The 20,894-nt window shown below is 43.6% G+C and overlaps 1 protein-coding gene and 1 non-coding gene across 4 annotated transcripts in view; both read left to right on the plus strand.

The window, feature by feature from the left end:
- Positions 1 to 20,894, plus strand: part of LOC126291833 (uncharacterized) — a 272,033-nt gene that overhangs the window by 136,111 nt on the left and 115,028 nt on the right. For all 3 annotated transcript variants that reach the window (XM_049985544.1, XM_049985545.1, XM_049985546.1), the window contains one exon: positions 12,524 to 12,613. In XM_049985544.1, coding sequence (XP_049841501.1) covers positions 12,524 to 12,613 — 90 coding nt within the window. The remainder of the gene's footprint in view (positions 1 to 12,523; positions 12,614 to 20,894) is intronic.
- Positions 4,168 to 4,240, plus strand: Trnas-cga (transfer RNA serine (anticodon CGA)). The gene has a single exon. It is a non-coding gene; the product is annotated as a tRNA-Ser (tRNA).

Here is a 20,894-nt window from a genome sequence, read left to right on the forward strand (position 1 = left end):
CCCAATATCATGGGAATCTTCAAATTACTAGCAATGATAAACTTATGTGGCCAGGAATACCCATTAATGTGCCCAAAGGCAACTCGCACCCTTCTGCAACACATCTTTGACAAGAGGGACTGGTAAGGCAAATTTACACAAATGTCGGAATTCTAGATACCATGTCTGGTCAATTAAAGATACCGAACTATAGGGATCAACTAAATCACAAAGTGGCTCATCTCCAACATGAGCATAAACATATGGCAAGGGAGAATGACTCGCACCCTTAATCGCCTTACAGTTCAAAGGCCAGTCACGGTCTTTGCTACCCTTACCTCGCCTCTGGCATCACTATTCGTGCTAGGGCTCCTGGATGCGGGACACTGCCACATTAAGTGATCGGTAGCTTGGCAACGATAACATCGTAACACACGAGCACTATAGGACTCCCTTTCTCTATCACCACCAGAAATTACCATGTAAGGTTGTTTAATTGGCATTTCAGACGTTGATCAACTAGGGAGACCTTTTCTATGTAATCAATTGGATGCTGGAACTGTGCCAATGAAGTTGAACACTGCACAAATGTTAAGTGTGAACGATCTTGAGGATGCACCCCCTCAAGCAGATGTTCAATATTATCTATTTCTGATACCAAAATGTCGAGCAGCAACTGCAGTATGTGCTCGATCAAAATATTGGGCTAGCATCTTATCATCTGTTTGTATCCTCCAATAGAAATCACACTCCAACTCTACCCTGTATTCAATGTGGGAGCTTTCTCCATAAAATTTTCCGACAGAGTTCAACCAATGTTCCTTGATTTTGCAAGTCCTCTGCCAAGATCTTACCAAAGCACCCTCGAGCGATCGGATACAATAAAGACAAAATTACTCAATGCTTCACCCCCAATGCATCAGCATGAACTTGTAACCAGACAAATAACCACAACAATTCCTGAATATGATCTAAGGTTTGAATATTTCATTCCGAAATCCCTTCAAACAATTTTACAACAGGATTCAGTAATTTCAAAAAACAATCAGAATACACAGTTTTACATTGCACTCCCAGAGCTTTATCTTTCTTCTGTACAATGAGCTCATCTCCCAAACCTCCCTCATCCAAAGCAAGTGTGACAGCAGAAGATTTTAAATCATGAATGTCACAAACAAGTTGATTTCAAAGTTCCTGCATTGTGTCACTGAGATGGACAGTTGATAAATCTGTTAAACAGTTATTGTAGTGACTTAGGTGAGCCTTCACACAGTAAATTGGCCTCTGCGTAACTTGAGAAGATCTTAAAAAGTCGAGTGTATGACCAATGCCATCCACTGACACCTTAGTGTGTGCAAGCCACTCACCCACATCAGCAAGGTGATCAACAGGAAGGGAGACCGCCTGGAGCTGCGCCGCCAACTCACCAACATTGCCCTCCACAGGCAAACTGTGGGCACAGCTCGTAAATTAAATGTTTGTGGCACAAATATGAAATTCCGGGGCAGGTCCATCCACTCATGCTGGGCAACTGGGCAACTTCCTGAAACAGCAAAATGTATTAACTAAATTTACCAGACACTATTATCAGAATCTTTGACCATCAATACTAAGGGTAGGAAAGGAGCAACCCTTCCCCTTTTATCAGCTCTGTTACCAGTTGAGCTGTGCACTGCTCAAGTAAAAAGCTATAGAAACCAAAATGAAATTTAACCACATCTACTCAAAGGTAATAGGAAGCTAGGGATCTTTGCTGATGGACAAACTTGTGGTTGGTATATAATTTTAGTTTCAACCAAAGCACAAATTTCATTATTACAGAATCAGAATAACAATATAAAAATTTAATTTGGACCTTTGGCCTCTTAAGGAAACATACAACTGACTTCAACCGCCTTTAAATTTCAGACACTTGTCCTTTACCAAACTTAGAAAAACTATGTGACTGTATCATGAATTAATATAACAAACTGTATTTTAATGATAATTAGATCTGATTGCAAAGGGATCACAGACAGTCACCACCATAAGCACACTGTTAAGCTCATTGTTTATATAATCAAAATTTACACAACACTAATTATTCGCCTTGAGTTACTTATGAAAAGATCTCATATGTCTTGGGGGACGGGCCAGATATTTAACTAAAATATGGGAGCACGAGTTATAAAAAAGTGGTACTCAGAACAAACAAGTAAAAGCAACCACCAAGTAATTTCAAAGATGATCAGGCTGCAAGCCAGGGCAGAAAACATGCCAAACACATACACGATCTCTGCCTGCCCACCCAGGCAAAAAACCCCATCTGCCCCACATACCAGACCATTTCTGCAACAGCAAATAATTCATGCGGCAGACAAATTCAACTCATGATTCAGCATTTTCAAGACCATTTAAGGCGTACTAACTATGTGACTATCTGTAACATAACTGAAAACCAAATTTGGACAGTTACCAAATACAAGAACAATTAAAATTACACTGACTTAACAAAGCTGTGCCCTTCATATTAAAAGAAAGTATAAAACTAAAACTGGGTGAGGAGCATACTGATTAACATACTACATCAAATTAACACTGCAAGGAATGTTTAAAACAATCAGTTAAACTCTATTTCATTTTGCATTTGCTGAAATAATTAGACTCTGCTCTGCAGAAACAACACTTTGAAGCCTTAGAATTCTTAAGTTCAGTATAACACTCTCTTATTCAGAACCACACTTAACTGATCTCTGGCAGATACAACATGCCACCATAAGTTTCACAAACCTTCACAGACAGCAGAATATGAATCATACATAACTTAATGCTTCCAGTTACATGATGGGAAGATGTCCAGCATGAGATGATGGACCCACCACCGTTTTGCACGCAAACACGTTGACTAATCACCACTGTACACCCGGCATACGGCAAAACAGCAAGGACGGTGAAGCCCCATGCACAATGGATAGAGACGAGGGCCTGCCTTCAAAACATGTTGCCTCATTGAATTCCAACTGGAGAGAGCCCTTGGCCACACTCCAAGCTGGAAAAACAAAGGCAGAACTGTCAGAGATAAAAGACCAGATGAGTGTCAATATCAGCACCACAAGTGAAGCATAACTAGTGCCAGTCGCCATGGCTCACTGTTGATAATCTAACAATAAAAGATTCGGGGGAAAAATTGCTGTGATGTGGAGACTTTTTCTTGTTGCATGACATGGCTGGTGATGCATTCACTGTCTGAAAGACTTGGCCCATCCTGTTGCATGACTAAGATTTGAATGCTCTGCAATACAAAGATTTTGATGCATACTCTTGTTTCACCTGACATCAGTGGTGGATACAGAAAAGCCTCAAGAAGGGGGTGCTGAAGATACCTTGAGCTACCTTTTCTGTTACCATGATAAAAAATAATCAAGTCACATGCAAAATTTAAGGAAGTTTTATTTAAACTTATTATACACATATACAAGACAATGCCATACTATGATATAAAAAAGTTTAAATAATGAATTGTATGGACATATTCTTCCTGGCAAATAATTTAATTATGTTGTCAATAGAACAATCACTGTGAGGGTGAGCGTTCAACAGACCTCAGCCATTAAGTTGATCCTCCTTTGTAATGTATCGAAATCACTAGAATGGTTACAACTTTTCTCATAGATATGTGTTAGATATCTATATGCCAGACAGTAATGTATAAAATATGATGATGCGGATACATGTGCTACGTAGGAAAGTACAACTACTCGATAATTCGATTCAGTTGAGTAGACTGATGGAAGAAACAAATGAATAGTGTGCGGGCTGACTGCCATGGTTGGCATTATGGGCAGCCCAACACAGTGCATGCCCCTCCCCCCCTCCCCATGATTTGATTTGATTTAATTTTTACAGGGAAGCTAAAACAGCATACATCTAGAATGAGATTTTCACTCTGCAGCGAAGTGTGCGCTGATATGAAACTTCCTGGCAGATTAAAACTGTGTGCCCGACCGAGACTCGAACTCGGGACCTTTGCCTTTCGCGGGCAAGTGCTCTACCATCTGAGCTACCGAAGCACGACTCGCGCCCGGTACTCACAGCTTTACTTCTGCCAGTACCTCATCTCCTACCTTCCAGGAGAGCTTCTGTAAAGTTTGGACAGTAGGAAACGAGGTACTGGCATAAGTAGAGCTGTGAGGATGGGGCGTGAGTCATGCTTGGATAGCTCAGTTGGTAGAGCACTTGCCCGCGAAAGGCAAAGGTCCCGAGTTCGAGTCTCGGTCGGGCACACAGTTTTAATCTGCCAGGAAGTAGCATACATCTAACCCGCCACTGCCCACACCGAAACCAAGTTTATTGTGCGATATCGCTCCCTGTATATCTAGTAAAGCCAACCAATGCTCTTCAATAGTGCAAGGAGCCCCTTTATCAGTTTTTTTGTTAGACACAATTTCTTCAGATCTAGTTGTCCCGAAAATTCTGTACCTTTTGCTCTCCAAAGCTGTGCAATCGAAGTTTTTATGTGATGCAGTTTCTTCACCCTCATCACAGATCCTAAATTTAGGGTCTTTGTCCATTTTACCCATTGTGTGTACAAGTTTTTTGAAATTCCCATGGCTGGTCATCAGTCCAGTCATGAGTTTGATCTCTTTCCTGTTCGAGCCCAGGATTACAGAGCTTCTTTTAAAGCATTGCTTGGGCATCATTACCTTATCATGTTTTTGTTATGGGGCCTTTGTCCAGTATCCTATGTGCTCTTTCCTAAGCCAGTTCTAGTTTGATCACAGCCTTGGCGATTGTCAGGACAGGTTCCCGTCCAATATATGGAGTCACTGTCCCCATCTTGGCCAATCTGTCAGCTTGTTCATTGCCACAGATCCCTGAGTGGCCAGGGACCAACACTTCGTTTACCCTATTGCTTCCTCCTATCTCTTCCAGCACACTGTGGCATTCTACAACATTCTTATATCTTGTTTCATGAGCTGCCAGTGATTTCAGGGCTGCCTGACTGTCTGAATAGATGTAGACACTATGGTCCTTGTAGCACCTATGTGTATTCTCTTCCACACATACCCTGATTGCAGTAATTTCAGCTTGGAATACTGAGGTCAGTGTTCCTAGAGAGATGATGCCCTCCAGTCTTGGCTGAACCCCGTACACCCCTGCCCCAACACCTTGGTCTGATTTCAACCCATCGGTGAACCAAACACTGTCCCCCATACGGTGTTGAACTGTTTTTTCCCACTGCTCCCTGCTTCCAATTATTATATTGTAAGGCTTGTTGAAGCAGTTGGGAGTTATTACATAGTTGGCCGGCATTTCCCCTGCCATTCCGATGTTTACCTCACTCACTATCTTAGTGTGTGATTCTGGATATCCCAATGAGATACAGTTTTTACCAATTTTATGTCTGCTGGCTCCATTTTGACTCAAAGGTATAGTGGAGGTATGTCCGGCATGGCAGTTGGTGTTCTGCTAATTCTGCCTGATATGGCTAAGCAGGCCAATCTCTGCACCTTAGCAAGCTCCTTAGCTGCAACCCGCTGTTATACCTTCCTCCTCCACACTACGGATCTGTAGGAAATCCTGGGTCTAACCACCATGGCTTATATCTAGTGCATACCTCTGGGGCTTAGGCCCCAGTTTTTACCAGAAGCCCTTCTGGTACTCAGTAGAGTACTTTTTGCCTTGGAGCATATACTCTTAATGTGAGGGGTCCATGTTAGTTTCTCATCTAATGTTACCCCTAGATATTTCACTATTCTTTTCACATGTAGTTTCATCGAAGGGCTTTACATTCCAACTTGAGTGTTGGATATGCCTCTTTGTAAGTGGTATCACAACAGTCTTCTTGGGATTAACTCTTAGATCCTGTTTAATGCACTAGTCTTGCACAATGTCCAACCCTCCTTGTGCCATATTTCTAGCTGTCAGTAAATTTGCCAAGTATTACTATGACAAGGTCATCTGTGTATTCTTGGAAGAAGCATTGTCCGGAATTTAGTTCCTCAATGAGTTCATTGACCACTAGATTCCACAATAAAGGGGATGTAACTCCTCCTTTTGGGCAACTTCTAGTGGTGTTAATTACCATCTTTTCATTCATCATGGCAGTCTCAGCCTTCCTTCCACTAAGCATGGCTCTGGTCCACCTATATATAGTGGCCCCTGGGTCATGCACCTCTGCTGGCCATACCATGGAATCGAAGGTCATGTTACTGAGGGCCCCCTCAATATCCAGGAAGATGTAGATGGCTATTTCTTGGAAGTGAAGTTCTTTCTCCACCATCCCAACAAGTTGATGGAGGGCTATCTCACATGATTTACCTGATTGATATGCATGTTGGTTTGAATGTGGAGAGGCCCTAATTAGCGTCCTCTCCCCAATATATACAATAACCAGTTGTTCCAATTTTTGGAGAATGAAGGAGGACAGACTTATTGGTCTCGTATCTTTGGCCTTGGTATGACCAATTCTCCCTGGCTTTGGAATGAAGACAACCTTCACTGCCCTCCAAGTGTTGGGAAGATTCCTACTGATAGGCTAACCCTGAATAGCGTGCATACTACTCTTATGAGATATCTGGAAAGATACAATCTGGGACAGGTGACTTGAATGGTTGTAATGTTCCCACTGCCCATTGTATTTTATTGAAGTCCACACACTCCTTGTCCGATTCCTAGTCCTATCTCCAAGTGCCTGAGAACCATCATCTTTCTGAGATCACATTCTGGTCTGTGTTGTCTAGCAGAGCATATTGAGGAAAGTGAGTTTTGAGAAGCAGTTCCAGTGTCTCATCTGCTGCCTTTGTATATTCCTCATCCTCCTCTCTAACGTACCTCCTGGACTCCTGGATTGGTTGGTACGTTAGTGAGGAGGATTCTGTGAAGTCTGGCTTGAGCAGCCGTGCTCTCCACTTCCTCACAGAATGCCTCCTTTGCTTGTCTGATAGCAAGGTTGTAGTTGACAAGGGCCTTATGATATTTTGCCCATTGTCCTTCACACATCGCAACACTAAACAGGCTGCACTACTTCTTTTCTTTGCGTTTACGAGTTATAATTCCACTAAGGCACACTTATTGGTGATTGTGCAGTTGTCCTGATATGACTTCACCATGTCTGGGGTAACAGCCTCTGCTACTTCCTCAAACTCTAGTGGATTCCTTATCCGATAAGCCTAAGTCGAGATCCCTCCTATATGTTTCCCAATCTGTTTTCCTAGGACTCCTATAGGTCATGCATGGTATGTCTGATTCCCATTTCAACCTTGAATTTAATGTACCTGTGGTCCGGTAAGAATAGCTTTAATGTCACATGCCTTTGTTTTGCATAGCTGCCCATCATCATGGAATCAAAGGCTATGTCAAATACTTCTTCCCTTCTGCTATTCCTGAATGTAGGTTCATTGCCCCTATTCAGGACCTCCAAATTGTTTGTTAAAAGAAATTCAAGAAGGTACTTACATCTACAGTTGGTATCCTTGCTGCCCCACACTAGGTTGTGGGCATTGGCATCACATCCCACCAGCAGTGGATCACCTTACTGATGGCAAGCTTCTACCAGTCTCCTCACCTCCAAAGGAGGAGGAGAGCTGTCTTTGTAAGGAAGATATGCTGAGGTCAAAACGATTTCCCTTGTGTTACTTTCCTCACATTGCTGCATTCTAATGGCCAATGGGTCCCTGGAGCAGAAATCCAGCATTGGCATGAAAGAAATTCCATTTCTCACATATCTACATCTACATCCATACTCCGCAAGCCACCTGATGGTGTGTGGCAGAGGGTACCCTGAGTACCTCTATCAGTTCTTCCTTCTATTCCAGTCTCGTATTGTTCGTGGAAAGGATTGTCGGTATGCTTCTGTGTGGGCTCGGTAATCTCTCTGATTTTATCCTCATGGTCTCTTCATGAGATATACGTAGGAGGGAGTAATATACTGCTTCTTGACTCTTCGGTGAAGGTATGTTCTCGAAACTTTAATAAAAGCCTGTACCAAGCTGCTGAGTGTCTCTCCTGCAGAGTTTATCTATCATCTCCGCAACGCTTTCGTGATTACTAAATGATCCTCTAACGAAGCGCGCTGCTCTCCGTTGGATCTTCTCTATCTCTTCTATCAACCCTATCTGGTACGGATCCCACACTGCTGAGCAGTATTCAAGCAGTGGGCAAACAAGCGTACTGTAACCTACTTCCTTTGTTTTCGGATTGCATTTCCATAGGATCCTTCCAATGAATCTCAGTCTGGCATCTGCTTTACCGACGATCAACTTTATATGATCATTCCATTTTAAATCACTCCTAATGCGTACTCCCAGATAATTTATGGAATTAACTGCTTCCAGTTGCTGACCTGCTATTTTGTAGCTAAATGATAAGGGATCTATCTTTCTATGTATTCACAGCACATTACACTTGCTACATTGAGATTCAATTGCCATTCCCTGCACCATGTGTCAATTCGCTGCAGATCCTCCTGCATTTCAGTACAATTTTCCATTGTTAAAACCTCTCGATACACCACAGCATCATCTGGAAAAAGCCTCAGTGAACTTCCGATGTCATCCACCAGGTCATTTATGTATATAGTGAATAGCAATGGTCCTACGACACTCCCCTGCGGCACACCTGAAATCACTCTTACTTCGGAAGACTTCTCTCCATTGAGAATGACATGCTGCATTCTGTTATCTAGGAACTCCTCAATCCAATCACACAATTGGTCTGATAGTCCATATGCTCTTACTTTGTTCATTAAACGACTGTGGGGAACTGTATTGAACACTTTGCGGAAGTCAAGAAACACGGCATCTACCTGGGAACCCGTGTCTATGGCTCTCTGAGTCTTGTGGATGAATAGTGCGAGCTGGGTTTCACACGATCGTCTTTTTCGAAACCCATGCTGATTCCTACAGAGCAGATTTCTAGTTTCCAGAAAAGTCATTATACTCTAACATAATACGCGTTCCAAAATTCTACAGCTGATCGACGTTAGGGACATAGGTCTATAGTTCTGCATACCTGTTCGACGCCCCTTCTTGAAAATGGGGATGACCTGTCCCCTTTTCCAATCTTTTGGAATGCTACGTTCTTCTAGAGACCTACGGTACACCGCTGCAAGAAGGGGGGCGAGTTCCTTCGCATACTCTGTGTAAAATCGAACTGGTATCCCATCAGGTCCAGCAGCCTTTCCTCTTTAGAGCGATGTTAATTGTTTCTCTATCCCTCTGTTGTCTATTTCGATATCTACCATTTTGTCATCTGTGCGACAATCTAGAGAAGGAACTACAGTGCAGTCTTCCTCTGTGAAACAGCTTTGGAAAAAGACATTTAGTATTTCGGCATTTAGTCTGTCACCCTCTGTTTCAGTACCATTTTGGTCACAGAGTGTCTGGACATTTTGTTTTGATCCACCTACCGCTTTGACATAAAACCAAAATTTCTTAGGATTTTCTGCCAAGTCAGTACATAGAACTTTACTTTCGAATTCATTGAACGCCTCTCACATAGCCCTCCTCACACTACATTTCGCTTCGCGTAATTTTTGTTTGTCTGCAAGGCTTTGGCTATGTTTATGTTTGCTGTGAAGTTCCCTTTGCTTCTGCAGCAGTTTCCTAACTCGGTTGTTGTACCACGGTGGCTCTTTTCCAACTCTTATGATCTTGCTTGGCACATACTCATCTAACGCATATTCTATGATGGTTTTGAACTTTGTCCACTGATCCTCAACACTCTCTGTACTTGTGACAAAACTTTTGTGTTGAGCCGTCAGGTACTCTGTAATCTCCTTTTTGTCACTTTTGCTAAACAGAAAAATCTTCCTACCTTTTTTAATATTTCTATTTATGGCTGAAATCATCGATGCCATAACCGCTTTATGATCGTTGATTCCCTGTTCTGCATTAACTGTTTCAAATAGTTCGGGTCTGTTTGTCACCAGAAGGTCTAATATGTTATCGCCACGGGTCGGTTCTCTGTTTAACTGCTCAAGGTAGTTTTCAGATAAAGCACTTAAAAAAATTTCACTGGATTCTTTGTCCCTGCCACCCGTTATGAACGTTTGAGTCTCCCAGTCTATATCCGGCAAATTAAAATCTCCACTCAGAACTATAACGTGGTGGGGAAATCCACTCGAAATATTTTCCAAATTATCCTTCAGGTGCTCAGTCACAACAGCTGCTGAGCCAGGGGGCCTATAGAGACATCTAATTACCATGTCTGAGCCTGCTTTAACTGTGACCTTCACCCAAATTATTTCACAATTCTGAGCTCCGTCAATTTCCTTCGATACTATTGCACTTCTTATCGCTATAAACACGCCTCCCCCTTCACTGTCCAGCCTCTCTCTGTGGTATACATTCCAATCTGAGTTTAGGATTTCATTACTGTTTACGTCTGGTTTCAGCCAACTTTCTGTCCCTAGTACTATATGGGTGTTGTGACCGTTTATTAATGAGAGCAGTTCTGGGACCTTTCTATAGACTCTCCTGCAGTTTACTATTAGCACATTAATATTGTTATTTCCTGTTGCATTTTGCCTACTCCTACCTTGCTGCGTCTCAGGAGGCGTCTTGTCGGGCCTAGGGAGGGAATTCTCTAACCTAAAAAATCCCCATGTGCACTCTACATAAATGCATGTTCTGGAGTTTCTTAGATTTCTAGCATAAATCAGCTTACCTCCTGTGCCACCAAGGCCCAATACGCTTTCTTTATATAAATAGGGTGCTTATATCAGGGCCACGTCCACTTCCTGACTCCCCGGGCAGCAGCTCAGAGCACCAGAGACAGATTAATCTGCAGCTCATCAAGTTTCCGTCTTGTTGCCATAGTTGCCTTTGAGGTCTTTGATAACCCTGACGGTGACCTGTGAAACCATGAAAACAATTTCAGGTCTTGCTCTTGCTTCGCTTCAGGGACTTCTCTCTGACCTTTACCACCAGAGTTCGTCCTTCTGGTTGATCGCTCTCAAGTGTTCTGTCAAGACTTTTGGGTTCTGGGCCTCTATTTTCTCAGAGTGTAAGGGGAGACATCCTTAAGAATCTTTGGTACCCATATTGATACCTTTGTAGTCTTAAGAAGCTAAGCTATCGTCTTGACCAGCAGCTTCTCATCTTCCCAGGTGGATATCGTGGGCATCTTGTTCTTAAGCTATTCCAACATGTGCAGCCTCTCACAGACAAAAATGAGGACACCACAATCTAGATAGACCCTCCTGAAGTTGGGTCCAGGACCCCCCCCCCCCCACAAAATATTTTCAAAGAGGGCCATCTGTACAAGTTCCTCTTGCTGTAAGGTGATGGCTACCAGTGGATAGCCTTCCTGGATAACTGCCATCTTAAAAACCGAGACTGCAGTACAGTAGGTCTGTTTCCTTATTTCTTTCCTCGGTTTTTCCTGGCTCACTTCTCCAGGGAGGAGGGAGTCTTAGATTCCTCCCTTATCCTCTTGCTGCCCGTCTTCGACATTGTGGGGGTCTGCATATCACCTTCAACCTGAGACAGTTTTTTCTTGAAGGTCTTAGGTTCAAGCCCCTTTGATTCCCTCCTCTTGTCTTAAGGAAGCCATTCTTTCCCTTCCTTTTTCTCTGTTCCTTGAGCAGTTTCCTCCTCTGGGCCCCATACAAGGCTTTAATCTTGATCTGGCCCAACTTCTCAGTTACAGTTCCCACTTCTGGCTCAGGTCTAGACCCTGATTCAATAGTGGGAATGCCTTTCACCCGTCCTGACCCCAATGTTTGGGTGTCAGAGGTCTCAGTTTGTTTTAATTTATTCTTTTTAGTCATGTCCATATTGGTCCCATGAGATTTGGGGATATGTATGGTCCACACCATTAATACCGCGCATGGTGTAAGGCTACTTACTCAGGGAGGTTGCCCAGTATCCCTGAGGCTCCATTTTCGACACATCCTCCCATGTGCTACACACCCCTCTGCATGGATTGCATCACACCTTGGGGTGGGAACTAGAATTGGGTAAGGACTAGGAGAGGATAGGGAAGATGGGATGTTCTTAGTGTGATCCATCAGCTGAGGCCTTCCCAGCTTCACGCAGATATGCAAGCACGGACAGTGCTTCGTCAAGGTGGTGTCCACCCAGAGAGGACACCCCTCATATGGTATCCACCACTGCCTAAAAGTGATGTACTTCTACTTCAAACTGATAACTTAACCCATTTTCATAAATTATGTAACTTGGTCAGTTTTTATATAGAATGCCTGGTTGTATGTAAGAGAAGGCCTGATGGCTCTAATCTTCCCAAGTTAAATAAATCAATAAATAAATAATTAAGAAATAAAAATGCATGTTCTTAAATCTTAAAGAAATAATGTGAACTTCCCTTTTATTTATTTTTCTTCTTATTTTGCATTTGACAGGTGATCTTAGACAGCTCTCACTCAGTTCATGTTTCACATTCATAACAATTATCATCACTCATTAAATGACTGTATAACTGATATCAAATTTGACAGTTCTGTTTCAAAATGTCAAAGAGTGGAAGAGATTTCCCATCCTATTTCCATATCTTAACTTTTGTTGTTGTCGCTGATTGATGTGTATATGTTTTTCCTTAACAGGAATGTATACAACCATGTTACATTAAAGATGAAGTAGCTTCACCAGCAAGTTTTGTGTCACCAGGGTGCGAAGCAAAATATGACTTTGAAGTGAGTATTGCATTATGTCACCTCCATCTCACTATGGTTATCACTAATTAACGTGCACATGTTCTTAAGTCTAATCGAAACATAATCTCCTTATGTTTATTTTTTCCATTTCATCTCCTGTCTGGTTTTGATGCATCCTACTAGAATTCACTATTCAGTGTCAATGTCTTCTGCTCAGAGTAGGACTCAGTTATTAATTTGTTATATTCCAAGCTCTGCCTCTCCCTTCAGTTTTTGTTCTGTACAATTTCCACTAGTATGACACCCCAGCTGAATCCCGTGCCATTAAACAGCTGAAAACAGACCGCTCTATTGTAATCCTTCCGGCGGATAAAGGCTCCACAACTGTGGTACTTGACCGTGTGGAGTATGTGGCAGAAGGACTGCGTCAACTCTCCGACACCTCAACCTACAAAGCTGTTACCCTGGATCCCATTCCCTCCATTCAGACTGAGCTGCAGAAAATCCTAAAAATCCAAGGTCCCTCACAAGGCCTCACAATGGCTTCCATAGACTTACTCACTCCACCTGAGCCACGTACCCCTACCTTCTACCTATTACCCAAAATCCACAAAGAGAACCATCCTGGCCGTCCCATTGTAGCAGGCTTCAAAGCCCCAACAGAACGTATCTCAGCTCTGGTAGACCAACACCTCCAACCTATCACCTGCAGGCTCCCATCCTACATCAAGGACACAAACCACTTCCTAGAACGCCTCAAATCCATTCCCACTCCTCTCCCACCTGAAACCTTTCTTGTCACCATAGATGCTACATCCCTTTACACAAACATCCCACACACCCATGGTCTCTCTGCCCTTGAGCACTACCTCTCCCAACGCCCACCCGAAGATCTTCCAAAAACCTCGTTCCTTATCACACTTACCAACTTCATCCTCACCCATAATTACTTCACTTTTGAAGGCCAGACCTACAAACAAATCAGGGGAACTGCCATGGGAACCAGGATGGCTCCATCCTATGCCAACCTCTTCATGGGCCGCATGGAGGAGGCTTTCCTGAAGACCCAACAGCTGCTTCCCCTGGCCTGGTATAGGTTTATAGATGACATCTTTGTGGTCTGGACTCATGGTGAAGAAACACTCCTTAATTTTCTCCATAACCTCAACTCCTTTTCGAATCTGAATTTCACCTGGTCCTTCTCCAAAACCAAAGCCACCTTCCTGGATGTTGACCTTCATCTTGTTGAAGCTCACATCCACACCTCTGTCCATATCAAACCCACCAACAAACAACAGTACCTTCACTTTGATAGCTGCCATCCATTCCACATCAAACGCTCCCTTCCCTACAGCCTAGGTATTCGTGGCAAACGTATCTGCTCCAGTGACGAATCCCTCAACAATTACACCAATAACCTGACCAGTGCTTTCCTCTCCCGCAACTATCCTGCAGACCTTGTCCACAAACAGATCTCCCGAGCAATACATTCCTCCCCGTCCAACAACAATATTCCTAGCCTCAGACCACACAGAAGCATCCCCCTTGTCACCCAATATTATCCTGGCCTCGAATACATCAATAAATTACTCCGCCAGGGATATGACTTTCTCAAGTCAACCCCTGAAATGAGATCATCCCTTGACAAAATTCTCCCCACACCACCCAGAGTTGCCTTTCGTCGTCCCCCTAACCTCCGTAACATCCTTGTTAAACCCTGCAATATTCCCAGACTACCTTCTCTACCCAGCGGTTCCTACCCCTGTAACCGACCCCGCTGCAAAACCTGCCCCATGCATCCCCCCACAACCACCTACTCCAGCCCCGCTACTAGGAAAACATACACAATTCAAGGAAGGGCCACGTGTGAGACTACACATGTCATTTATCAGCTGACATGCCTGCACTGCACAGCCTTTTACATCGGTATGACAACAACTAAACTGGCTGAGCGCATGAACGGACACAGACGAACTGTCCGCCTAGGAGATGTCCAATACCCAGTAGCGGAGCATGCCCTCCAGCATAATTCTAGGGACCTAGGAACCTGCTACACTGTATGTGCCATTTGGCTTCTCCCACCCAACACCAGTCCCTCTGAACTGCGGAGATGGGAACTTGCACTCCAGCACATCCTTTCATCCCGCCATCCCCCTGGACTAAACCTACGTTAAACAACCTCACTCCCATTTACTTTTCAGTCTTCTCCTCTTTCCCTTTCCTCTTTAGCCATTCATGCATCTTTCCATCCTACATCTTTATACTATACACCTCTTTACTTCTGTATGCATCCTCTTTGGTTTGAAGCTGGCACAGTACCTGCAGTAGAATATCTTTGGCTTCCCTCTGACAACCATGCCTCCATCCTTGCTACCTTCCCTGTTTTCCTTTCCCTGTTGCTTCATAACCTGGGTTGTGAGTAACTAAATCCACTTTCCCTCCTTCCCTTTCTTTCCTCTCTCTCCTCCCTGATGAAGGAACATTTATTCCGAAAGCTAGGAGCTTAAATTTTCGGTTGTTTTTTGTGTCTCTATCGGCTGTACTGAGCTGAGGTAAGTACTGGCCAGCCCCTCTATCTCTTTGTTAGTAATTGTTTCACATCTTTATATGAGATTTTCCATTAATTAGTTAGATCACCTATATGGTCCACATTCTTCATTGTTTTGTCCCTTTTGTTAGCTATCACTTACATCTGTCATCTAAACACTTTCTCTTCTTCAGTGTTTTATTTTCGTCACCAACTGTGCTAGTTTCATTTGCCTCCTATTGTCTTGTTCGGTTTATAGTCCACTTCCCTTTTTCTATTTATTGATTTATTTATTTAACATTCCATTATTTAACATTCCATAGTTTTAACGTTCGTTATTCACTGTTTTCCAGCCAACAATCACTGCCAACAATCTCTTCCACACCTATCAGTATCATCCAATTCCGTCGATTTCGTGTTGCTGGTGATATTTTCGTGCCATTGCCTATCTTTCTCTGCCACAGGATACATTTTTTGGAACATTTCTGCGCCACCCGCGAACCTTTTTGCGTCACGCGCGATCTTTTTTGCGCACGCACGATCTTTTTTGCGTCACGCGCGATCTTTTTTGCGTCACGCGCGATCTTTTTTTCGCTACTCGCTATCTCTGTTTTTGAGCAGCGTGTGTTCTTTTTCCCCTGATCTGGACATACTTGCTTTGTCTGGTCAACTTTTTCCGTATTTTTCTTATTCGGTGGTCTTTCTTTGGTATTTAACGTTACCAACACAATTTCTTTCTTTCTCGTCCTTCCTTCCGTGTTTTATTCCTTCTTATGATTACTATTCTAACTTTAGTTATTTAATTTCCCTACCCACCAGTTACCCACTATGTACCCTAATCCTATACCACATTATTTACATTCATTCCGGAAACATGCATTTACCGTAGCCAAACTGCAATCCCACATACTTTTCCTCCGTTCCTGCTTAACCTTTGGAATTACCCCTAAAGGACTTACCTTAAAAGTTCCCATCTCTGGGTGCAATTCCTCCTTCCACCAATCTCTCCTGGACTTCCAGAACCTTCAATCCTTAGCCCTTACCCAACTTGTCCTGAACCTCTACACTACTTCATGTAACCACCACTCCCAACAGCTCCTATCTCTCTTCAAAGTCCTCCACCTCTCAAACCCTTGCTTGGAGAACACACTCAGGAACATCATCCTAGAAGCCAGCCGCAAACTTGAGTCCCATGCCACACACCACCTGAAAAAACTATCCACAGTGCTAGTGCAACACCTAAGAAGTGGGGTCCCTCTCCCTATCCCTCACAAACACCAACCACAACAGAACCGTCAACAAACCCCCCTCATAGCCAACAAACCTAGCCTAGCCACCCTACTCAATCTCCCCATCCCAGCACATACCCCACACAGTCCAAATCTCAACTATAACCACAGTCAAATGCCACATATCACCAACTCCAATTCAGTTCTAAACCTCTCATCCAGATCCCTCTCTCCTCAAGAGACATCTGTTCTATCAAAAGGCTTAACCTTTAGCCCCACACCTAAATTCAACCACACTGCCCTGGTTAAAGATCTCCTCTCTTTCACCCGGAACCTCAACTGGAAATATCACTTCACCACCCAAACACAGCCCCCAAATACTAGACCCAGTGTTGAACCTTGTTTAGAACAGTTCCGACCGCCTTCTCAAAGGGATCCTCCTCCCCTCCCCCAAAACCATCCCTTGCAGACGTTTCAGGAATTCCTCACATCCAGTGTTGCCTCCCAGTCCTTCTTGAAGAACATTCCGACAACCCCCAACATCACCCCAGCTGAATCCCGTGCCATTAAACAGCTGAAAACAGACCGCTCTATTGTAATCCTTCCGGCGGATAAAGGCTCCACAACTGTGGTACTTGACCGTGTGGAGTATGTGGCAGAAGGACTGCGTCAACTCTCCGACACCTCAACCTACAAAGCTGTTACCCTGGATCCCATTCCCTCCATTCAGACTGAGCTGCAGAAAATCCTAAAAATCCAAGGTCCCTCACAAGGCCTCACAATGGCTTCCATAGACTTACTCACTCCACCTGAGCCACGTACCCCTACCTTCTACCTATTACCCAAAATCCACAAAGAGAACCATCCTGGCCGTCCCATTGTAGCAGGCTTCAAAGCCCCAACAGAACGTATCTCAGCTCTGGTAGACCAACACCTCCAACCTATCACCTGCAGGCTCCCATCCTACATCAAGGACACAAACCACTTCCTAGAACGCCTCAAATCCATTCCCACTCCTCTCCCACCTGAAACCTTTCTTGTCACCATAGATGCTACATCCCTTTACACAAACATCCCACACACCCATGGTCTCTCTGCCCTTGAGCACTACCTCTCCCAACGCCCACCCGAAGATCTTCCAAAAACCTCGTTCCTTATCACACTTACCAACTTCATCCTCACCCATAATTACTTCACTTTTGAAGGCCAGACCTACAAACAAATCAGGGGAACTGCCATGGGAACCAGGAGGGCTCCATCCTATGCCAACCTCTTCATGGGCCGCATGGAGGAGGCTTTCCTGAAGACCCAACAGCTGCTTCCCCTGGCCTGGTATAGGTTTATAGATGACATCTTTGTGGTCTGGACTCATGGTGAAGAAACACTCCTTAATTTTCTCCATAACCTCAACTCCTTTTCGAATCTGAATTTCACCTGGTCCTTCTCCAAAACCAAAGCCACCTTCCTGGATGTTGACCTTCATCTTGTTGAAGCTCACATCCACACCTCTGTCCATATCAAACCCACCAACAAACAACAGTACCTTCACTTTGATAGCTGCCATCCATTCCACATCAAACGCTCCCTTCCCTACAGCCTAGGTATTCGTGGCAAACGTATCTGCTCCAGTGACGAATCCCTCAACAATTACACCAATAACCTGACCAGTGCTTTCCTCTCCCGCAACTATCCTGCAGACCTTGTCCACAAACAGATCTCCCGAGCAATACATTCCTCCCCGTCCAACAACAATATTCCTAGCCTCAGACCACACAGAAGCATCCCCCTTGTCACCCAATATTATCCTGGCCTCGAATACATCAATAAATTACTCCGCCAGGGATATGACTTTCTCAAGTCAACCCCTGAAATGAGATCATCCCTTGACAAAATTCTCCCCACACCACCCAGAGTTGCCTTTCGTCGTCCCCCTAACCTCCGTAACATCCTTGTTAAACCCTGCAATATTCCCAGACTACCTTCTCTACCCAGCGGTTCCTACCCCTGTAACCGACCCCGCTGCAAAACCTGCCCCATGCATCCCCCCACAACCACCTACCCCAGCCCCGCTACTAGGAAAACATACACAATTCAAGGAAGGGCCACGTGTGAGACTACACATGTCATTTATCAGCTGACATGCCTGCACTGCACAGCCTTTTACATCGGTATGACAACAACTAAACTGGCTGAGCGCATGAACGGACACAGACGAACTGTCCGCCTAGGAGATGTCCAATACCCAGTAGCGGAGCATGCCCTCCAGCATAATTCTAGGGACCTAGGAACCTGCTACACTGTATGTGCCATTTGGCTTCTCCCACCCAACACCAGTCCCTCTGAACTGCGGAGATGGGAACTTGCACTCCAGCACATCCTTTCATCCCGCCATCCCCCTGGACTAAACCTACGTTAAACAACCTCACTCCCATTTACTTTTCAGTCTTCTCCTCTTTCCCTTTCCTCTTTAGCCATTCATGCATCTTTCCATCCTACATCTTTATACTATACACCTCTTTACTTCTGTATGCATCCTCTTTGGTTTGAAGCTGGCACAGTACCTGCAGTAGAATATCTTTGGCTTCCCTCTGACAACCATGCCTCCATCCTTGCTACCTTCCCTGTTTTCCTTTCCCTGTTGCTTCATAACCTGGGTTGTGAGTAACTAAATCCACTTTCCCTCCTTCCCTTTCTTTCCTCTCTCTCCTCCCTGATGAAGGAACATTTGTTCCGAAAGCTAGGAGCTTAAATTTTCGGTTGTTTTTTGTGTCTCTATCGGCTGTACTGAGCTGAGGTAAGTACTGGCCAGCCCCTCTATCTCTTTGTTAGTAATTGTTTCACATCTTTATATGAGATTTTCCATTAATTAGTTAGATGTTATTCCCTGATTTTTTAATGCATGCAGTATCATTCCATCCCTTCTTGTGTTGTTTTCCATGTATCCCTTCCCTCAGTTGTTATTTTGCAGTTCATTGAATTTTCAGCATATTGAATTTAATTGATGAAAGGAGAAAATATAAAAATGCAGTAAATGAAGCAGGCAAAAAGGAATACAAACGTCTCAAAACTGAGATCGACAGGAATTGCAAAATGGCTAAGCAGGGATGGCTAGAGGACAAATGTAAGGATGTAGAGGCTTATCTCCCTAAGGGTCAGATAGATACTGTCTACAGGAAAATTACCGAACAATCAGTTTAATAAGCCACAGCTGCAAAATACGAACACGAATTCTTTACAGACGAATGGAAGAACTAGTAGAAGCCGACCTCAGGGAAGATCAGTTTGGATTCTGTAGAAACACTGGAACACGTGAGGCAATACTGCCCTTACGACTTATCTTAGAAAGATTAAGGAAATAACTAATTAATGGAAAATCTCATATAAAGATGTGAAACAATTACTAACAAAGAGATAGAGGGGCTGGCCAGTACTTACCTCAGCTCAGTACAGCCGATAGAAACACAAAAAACAACCGAAAATTTAAGCTCCTAGCTTTCGGAATAAATGTTCCTTCATCAGGGAGGAGAGAGGGGAAAGAAAGGGAAGAAGGGAAAGTGGATTTAGTTGTGTTTCTATCGGCTGTACTGAGCTGAGGTAAGTACTGGCCAGCCCCTCTATCTCTTTGTTAGGTTGTGAGTAACTAAATCCACTTTCCCTTCTTCCCTTTCTTTCCCCTCTCTCCTCCCTGATGAAGGAACATTTATTACCTACATTTCTAGCATTTGTAGACTTAGAGGAAGCTTTTGACAATGTTGACTGGAATACTGTATTTCAAATTTTAAAGGTGGCAGGGGTAAAATACAGGGAGCGAAAGGCTATTTACAATTTGTACAGAAACCAGATGGCAGTTATAAGAGTCGAGGGACATGAAAGGGAAGCAGCGATTGGGAAGGGAGTGAGACAGGGTTGTAGCCTTTCCCTGATGTTATTCAATCGGTATATTGACCAAGCAGTAAAGGAAACAAAAGAAACATTCGGAGTACGTATTAAAGTCCATGGAAAAGAAATAAAAACGTTGCGATTCGCCGATGATATTGTAATTCTGTCAGAGATAGCAAAGGACTTGGAAGAGCAGTTAAACGGAATGGGCAGTGTCTTGAATGGAGGATATAAGGTGAACATCAGCAAAAGCAAAACAAGGATAATGGAATGTAGTCGAATTAAATTGGGTGATGCTGCGCGAATTAGATTAGGAAATGAGACACTTCAAGTAGTGAAGGAGTTTTGCTATTTGGGGAGCAAAGTAACTGATGATGGTCAAAGTAGAGAGGATATAAAATGTAGACTGGCAATGGCTAGGAAAGCGTTTCTGAAGAAAAGAAATTTGCTAACATCGAGTACAGATTTAAGTGTCAGGAAGTCATTCTAAAAGTATTTGTATGGAGTGTAGCCATGTATGGAAGTGAAACATGGACGATAAATAGTTTGGACGAGAAGAGAATAGAAGCTTTCAAAATGTGGTGCTACAGAAGAATGCTGAAGATTAGATCGGTAGAGCACATAACTAATGAGGAGGTATTGAATAGAATTGGAGAGAAGAGGAATTTGTGGCACAACTTGACAA

The sequence above is a fragment of the Schistocerca gregaria genome, chromosome 9, assembly GCF_023897955.1.
Source record: "Schistocerca gregaria isolate iqSchGreg1 chromosome 9, iqSchGreg1.2, whole genome shotgun sequence".
Lineage (NCBI taxonomy): Eukaryota > Metazoa > Arthropoda > Insecta > Orthoptera > Acrididae > Schistocerca > Schistocerca gregaria.